The 7,584-nt window shown below is 34.8% G+C and overlaps 1 protein-coding gene across 1 annotated transcript; it reads left to right on the top strand.

Moving 5' to 3' along the window:
* Positions 1-1,344: 1,344 nt before the first annotated feature.
* Positions 1,345-7,300, top strand: SRF8 (STRUBBELIG-receptor family 8). Its single transcript, XM_039039121.2, has 16 exons — positions 1,345-1,866; positions 2,321-2,453; positions 2,536-2,607; positions 2,718-2,783; positions 2,859-2,930; positions 3,034-3,105; positions 3,792-3,863; positions 3,956-4,021; positions 4,107-4,172; positions 4,266-4,579; positions 4,703-4,959; positions 5,568-5,839; positions 5,939-6,074; positions 6,204-6,343; positions 6,443-6,599; positions 6,776-7,300. Exons 1-16 carry the CDS (start codon positions 1,779-1,781, stop codon positions 6,926-6,928), a joined length of 2,136 nt encoding a protein of 711 aa, XP_038895049.1. The 5' UTR covers positions 1,345-1,778; the 3' UTR covers positions 6,929-7,300.
* Positions 7,301-7,584: the final 284 nt, after the last annotated feature.

Genomic DNA, 7,584 nt, shown 5'->3' with positions numbered 1-7,584 from the left:
TGCAATTAATTAAAAAAAAAAATACAATAATTAAATAGACATTAACAGTTTTTTTTTTAATTCATTGCTCGTTTTCCTCTATTTTGTTTTGTTTACTCATAAATAGTTACGTGCTAATTTGGTGAGATTTTTTTTTTCAGAAAAATAATATTGTTTAGGTAATTTAAAGTCGATCTTAAATGAAATCAAGTAAAAGTAGCTACTAGTTTAAATTGATTTATTTTAAGAGTTTAAGTTGATTTACTCTAAAAGTTTAAATTAATACAATTAGTAGTTTAAGATTTAGATTGATATAACTTTCAATGTTGGTAGATATTTTTAAAAAATATATAAAAATAACATATAAAAAAAATCATATAAATTAGTGAATAAACATTTTACACTTTTGAACAAGTTAAAACATTTATGATTTATATGACTTCACATTAGTTTTATTTGTTTGACACGTGGAGTGGAAATTAAACTTTTAACCTCAAGGTTGACAGTTTATGTTTATTACTAGTTGAATTATGTTCATGTCAACTATATTAATTCCGTTTTGTTTCTTATATTTGTTGTTTTATGATTTTTTTTAAACAATATAATATAAATGTCAATTTACTTTCACGTCATTGTCAAACTCATACAATATGAAAATACCGACATGTCATTGATTTTTTTCTTAATTCAAATACAATATTTCATTACTGATGAAAAGTGCCCTTAAATGGCGAAATATCATAGTATAAAGATGTAAATTGATATTTTTTAAAAGAATATAGGAATAAATTGCAAAAGTCACCTCTAAAATATGATGTTACAAATTGAGTCCTCAAACTTATACGAGCGTTAGATTTGATAATTGCTTCAATTATGTAAGTTTGAGGGTTTAAAATTTATCATTTGAGGGTCTAACTTTTACAAATATTATAAGTTTGAGGGTTCAATTTGAACACTTATATAAGTTAGATTACTCAATTTTTACAATTGAAAATTTGAGGGTGTAATTGCAGCTGCCACTATACTTCAAAGTGGTTTTTGTAATTTACCAAAAATATAATAACAAATCTACCCTAAAGTAGAAATAGAAAAAGAAGTCAAGATAAGTCTAACTGAGCCGATACTCTCACTCACTAAATCAGAAATTCGATTCTTATACTCTACCTATTATAAAAAAGAAAAAAAAAAGGAATGAAATTGAAAAGAGAGGGTGGGAAATAGAATGGGGAACAGTGTAAAATGTGAAAGGTTTGACGTGACCAAAAATTTATCTCCTAAAAATGCACATAAACGTGAGAATAAAAGTAAAGGATCTAAACCAAACCAAATTGTAATAAAATAAGACTCGAATAATCAAACTACGATGGAGAGAGACGAAACAGAGGAAAGAGAAATAAAGAAAAAAACTCATACGTTGCTTGCCTTCAGCCTTGGCCTACATACAAATAACTCACCTTTCTCCTGTTTTTCGCTAATTTCCAGAATTTTAATTCCCCCCTTCCCTTTTTCGCCGACACACTCTTACTCCATTTTCCCTCCCCCTTCATTTCTCTCTCTTCATTACTCTTCAATAAGCTTCGAATCTCTCTCTCTCTATAGCTGTCACTTTCTTTTATGGCGATGTTTCTTCCCAATCTCCACCGATCTCTCTTTCAACTACTATTGCTACTCCTTCTCCCATCACCCTTTTCCTTATTCTTCTTCTCTTTGCTTTCTCTGCTTCTTTCTTGCTTCTGCATGCTCTAAAACCCATTGATAACTAGTTAACAGAGCACCCCTCGAATGTTTTTGGTGTTTTAATGGCGCTTTGGGACTTCCTTTTGCTGTTTTTCTCCTTGATCTTTGGTTGTATTCCATTTGCTCGTGCTCTTACTGATGCTTCTGATGGTGGGTAATGGGTTGATTTCTTTTTAGCTTATCCTTTTGTTTGATCGGATTGTTTTTCCTCTTTCTGCTCTGTTTTTTGTGTCCGGGGTTGGTGGATTTGGTTTTGTGGGTGTGGGGGCAAGAATGGAGATTGGGAAATTTGTGACTTGGGTTGTTTGTTTTGAATGTGATAAATGTATGTTCTGTAGTGATGTTTGATTTGTTTGTTGTTTGTATGTCGATCGAGCTATGTTGAGCTTGGAGAAAACCCAGTTGAGTGAAGGAAACTGGGGAAAAGAAATATTGGTGTTGTGGGTTTGTATTAAATGTTCATTTGTATTTTAGTAATGGAGAAGATTTAGCTTAGTTACTGAGATTTTCAGCTGTTTTTATTTGAGTTTTGATCTTTAAATGGTGAGAACTCGTTTGGAAAATGGTCGTTCTTCCTCTGAGTGTTGTTTTTGTACTGTTGTAGTTCAAGCTTTGCAAGTTATATACACCTCATTGAACAGTCCTCCTCAGCTGACTGGTTGGATTGGTAGTGGAGGCGATCCATGTGTAGAGTCATGGAAAGGGGTGACTTGTGAAGGATCTGCTGTTGTCTCCATGTGAGTGATATTGATAATGATGATTCTTTTTTGGTATTCTGTCGCTGGGTTTCTTTAATTGAACTGATTTATATTGCAATAGTGAGATTTCTGGGTTAGGGCTGAATGGAACGATGGGTTATGCGCTCTCAAGTTTTTTGTCATTGAAAAAGCTGTAAGTAAACTACCATCTATTTTCTTTTTTCTGAGTTCATGTAAGGTTCCAAAATTTTACTATTTCTGTGTGCTATTTGACTTGTTGTGATGTGACCATCTGTTTTTCAGTGATATGAGCGACAACAATATTCATGACACTATTCCTTACCAATTGCCGCCAAACCTCACGAGCCTGTATGCTTAATGATATTTTGATTTGTTTGTTTTGTTCTTGTTTAGTTGCTTACTTCTAATTCATCATCTGTGCAGAAATATGGCAAAAAACAGCTTAAGTGGTAATCTTCCTTATTCTTTTTCCACCATGGCTTCTCTCAATTATTTGTGAGTGGTTTTGTAGTTACAAAGATCTGTCGATAATTTCCATGTAATTGCATTAGAATTGGATCCCCCCTGACTATGTTTCTCTCTCAAAACCCCGGTTTAGGAATATGAGCCATAATTTGCTATCTCAGGCGATAGGAGACGTTTTCACCAATCTTACTACCCTGGGGACCTTGTAAGATTCTTCTTTGAACCCTCCTTTCCATTCTTCTGTGTATAATAATTTGTTTGTTTGCTAAGCAATGCTTCCACTTTCATGAATTTTAATGATGTTGATCATGTTAAGTCATGTTAATCGTATCTCATTGTTGGATCTGTTACTTCAATATGCATTTCATTTTGAATCCTGGGTAATCAAATAACAAGAATACTGCTTAAAGTAAGTCAATCTGAACCCAGAATAGACCTCCATGGTTCTGACAGATTGGGGAAGAAGTAAGTTGCTTCTCAAGCCTTTGAAGGCTTTGCCAATGAGCACTTTAGGCTCTTGTATCTCATCAGGTCATTGAATTTTATGCTTGAACCTAATTGGCTTGAATATATACCTTTCTGGGTTTTGGTAGAGTAGACGGAAGTTGGATCTCTCTCTCTCTCCCCCTATATATATATACTTTTTATTTATTTTAAGAACAAATTATTATTTCTTTAATTCTTAAAACCTTTTATCTGGTCATTACAAGTATTCAAACTCAGGAATATTTATTTCTGGCAGAAGGTGAAATTAAGTTGCTTCTTAAGTTTTGAGAAATTCACTAATGGCCATTCTGGATCCTCAGAGTTGGTGTCGATTCTTGTGGGAGGCGACCACTGAATCTAATTCTTAATTGATTAATATACCAAAATCTCTGTTTGTTCTTTCAGGGACCTTTCTTTCAACAACTTTACTGGGGATCTTCCCAAGTCTTTGGGAACTTTATCCAATGTTTCTTCCCTGTAAGTTTTTTTTAACACCTGTATTTTTCTCAAAAGCCGTTTAAAAAACTGAAACTGACGTTTTAATTCTATTGGTTCTCCACACTATGTAGCTTTTTGCAGAACAATCAATTGACTGGCTCTCTCAATATTCTAATTGATTTGCCTCTGACCACTCTGTAAGTTCTAATTTAATGTTGCTCCAGGTCCAGTTGGCTGTTATCTTTCTTCCTTTTCTTATCTCTTTAAGTCTTTGCATTACAGAAATGTAGCAAATAATAATTTCAGTGGATGGATACCTCAAGAACTGAAGTCGGTTGAAAATTTCATGTCAGTGATTGCACATTCTTCTTTTTTGCATATTTATTTTGATATATTGAACTGTTGCATAATGTCTTTAAATGTATCTTCTACATAAAACAGGTATGATGGAAATTCATTTGACAATAGTCCTGCACCTCCTCCACCGCCTTTTACTCCACCTCCTCCTGGTAGATCTCGTAACAGCCCCAAACATCCTGGGTCTAGCGGTGGCACCCATACTGCACCAAGTTCTGATGAGAGATCATCCCACTCGAACAAAGGCTTGCCAGTTTTAGCTATAGTGGGGATAGTTTTGGGTGCTATAATTTTTGTCCTCATTGTGTTAGTTGCTTTTGCTGTCTGCATCCAGAAGAGAAAACGGAAGAACATTGGTCTAAGAGCTTCCAGTGGAAGGCTGTCTGTTGGCACTAGTGGTAGGTTCTATGGCATTTGACTTTGTAGGATAAATGATATTAGTTATGATTCAATTGGATTACAGCAGTCTTATTATTCATTTTTTCATCATCAGAAGATCTTACTTTTAACAATTATTTCAGTGAATGCTGAGGTGCAAGAGCATCGGGTGAAAAGTGTTGCTGCTGTTGCCGATATTAAGCCTCTTCCTGCAGAGAAAATGAATCCTGAGAGATTACAAGCAAAAAATGGATCAGTGAAAAGAATAAAGTCCCCTATTACTGCTACTTCTTACACCGTTGCTTCTCTTCAAAGTGCAACAAATAGTTTTAGCCAAGAATGCATAGTTGGTGAAGGTTCTCTTGGCCGTGTTTACAAAGCAGAGTTTCCTAACGGGAAGGTAACTTCATCTCATAATCAATCGTAAATACTCCAAAAATAAGTTCCAGAGAGTGCAATGACGGGAGTTATTAGTTTCTGCTTTCATCTTATCCTCCTAACAGGAAGCACTGAACTTATTCGATCTGTCAATTAGTTTCTATTGCATTAGTAATTGTGATCAATTGGGGCTGAAGTAGTGATTCATACAAAGTAGTTGCTATCTGTAGCTATTAATTAGCAACATGAAGCAAAAACAGCATTTTGGTTGGGTAGTTGGTCATAATAGCGACAAAGTACTTGACGATTATTGAGATGTTTAGGAAGGTTGTTGGTCATTGAGTGTGGCCGTTTATTATATATGTCCTTTATTAGATGTAGAAAGCAAATTAGCAATAATAATATCATGAATCAAAGGTTTATGATTTGAACCCCTTTTCTATTATTTTATGTTTTAATAGAATATTAGAAGGTAAGATGATGTCTTGAGCAGTTACACATCCTTTCTGATGTTGACCTGATTTGTTTACTCGTAGTTTGTTTCTTTATACATTGAGCAGCCTTTCCTTTTATTAATAATATTTCTCCATATCAATGTGAGTTAATTCCTCATTCTTCTTTGCAATGTAGATAATGGCAATTAAGAAAATCGATAATTCAGCACTGTCACTACAGGAAGAAGACAATTTTCTTGAAGCGGTTTCAAACATGTCAAGATTGAGGCATACAAACATTGTCACACTAAATGGTTATTGTGCGGAACATGGCCAGCGTCTTCTAGTTTACGAGTTCATTGGAAGTGGGAGTTTGCATGACATGCTCCATTTTGCTGAAGAAAGTAGTAAAACACTGACTTGGAATGCACGTGTCCGGGTAGCACTTGGAACTGCTAGAGCTTTAGAGTATGTTGAGTTTGTTACAACTTAACCTAGTGTTCTGGAATGTGTTGGGAGCAAACAGTTATTTCGATTTTCTTCTGATTTGGTTTTTTTGCATTGTAGATACTTGCATGAGGTTTGCTTGCCTTCTGTTGTACATAGAAACTTGAAGACTGCAAACATATTACTTGATGAAGATCTCAACCCCCATTTGTCAGATTGTGGTTTGGCTGCTTTAACACCCAACACAGAGCGGCAGGTTAACACTTGAGAATTCTTATTCTTTCAGAGCTCGTAAACGTGTTTTCATGTCCTTTTAAGCACTTTTTCCGTGATAGCTACGACTTAATTTCTCACCAGATTTATTATACATAAATGATTCTTCCAGATTTCTACTCAGATGGTTGGTTCGTTTGGCTATAGTGCTCCGGAATTTGCCTTGTCAGGAATATATACCGTCAAGAGTGACGTGTACAGCTTTGGGGTGGTAATGTTGGAGCTCTTGACTGGCCGAAAGCCGCTTGACAGGTAAACTATTTTCCTTCATACCAAGTTAGATACGCGTGATTCATATCCATTTCTTGCTGATATGTCTGTAATTTCTCCCATTCCCTTCATTTTGTTCAGTTCCAGGGTGAGATCAGAGCAGTCACTTGTGAGATGGGCTACTCCCCAACTTCATGATATCGATGCCTTAGCAAAAATGGTAGATCCTACATTGAATGGAATGTACCCTGCAAAATCTCTGTCGCGCTTTGCGGACATCATTGCTCTCTGTGTACAGGTAAACTTTTGGGCAATCATCATCGTAAATAAAAATGAAATTAAATTTCCATCTTGGGCAGCATTATTTACTCTATGCCAAACTTATGATGTTTGTTTGAATAAGAAATGCAAATGCTTACAAACCCATCTCCCTTCAATTTTGTGAGACGTGTACAATCTTTGAACCTCTTGCAGCCTGAGCCTGAATTTCGACCTCCCATGTCTGAAGTAGTACAAGCATTGGTGCGTTTAGTGCAAAGAGCGAGTGTGGTAAAAAGGCATTCGAGCGACGAATCGGGTTTCAGTTACAAAACGCCTGAGCATGATACAGTTGAGTTGCCATTTTGAGGTTGCCAGCCAAATTCAACTGTAGAGAGCTTGGAATTTTGACTAAAAACACCTAGGAGAGCCAGACACAATCTCTTCAGGGATATGAGACAGCTCTCAGTCAGGTGAAAAAAACCAAGCCAACTTGTATCTATATCTTTGATAATGCAAGATATTGTAATTAAAATATTTAATTCTTGTTGCAAGTTTTATAACTTATGGCCATACTAGAAGAGTGTATAGCAGGGAAATGATTTCTATATAGAAGCTTCCGTCTTTCCTTCAATAATTTGATGTGAAGTGGAGACCCCCTTATTATTATTATTATTTTTAAAATTTTTTCCCCTTTTCTTTTCTTGGAGGGCATAATAAAATTCTCTTTGTTTTGAGTTATTGAATCTAAATTTGTAGGCTTCTCTGAATCTATATTATATTGAGCAACATAAAGTAGGATTGGTTCATATGGAATTTGGTTTTAGTTTTACCTTAGGTTAAGTTACAATTTTAATTTGGTGATTTTGTTTTTTGAAATTGGTAAGGAAATTGTGGAAAAAATAAATACAATTTTCAAAAACCAAAAAGTAAAAACTCAAATAAGCAAACAAGGCCTTCAAAAGTTTAAACGTCTTAGAAAAAATTTAAAAATAGCCTATTGTTCTTTCAAAAATATCTTTTGA

The sequence above is a fragment of the Benincasa hispida genome, chromosome 8 (assembly GCF_027475165.1).
Source record: "Benincasa hispida cultivar pf3 chromosome 8, pf3_genome.v1.1, whole genome shotgun sequence".
Classification (NCBI taxonomy): Eukaryota; Viridiplantae; Streptophyta; class Magnoliopsida; order Cucurbitales; family Cucurbitaceae; genus Benincasa; species Benincasa hispida.
The sequence above is the reverse complement of the archived record's forward strand: the minus strand, read 5'-3'. Positions and strand labels throughout refer to the sequence as shown.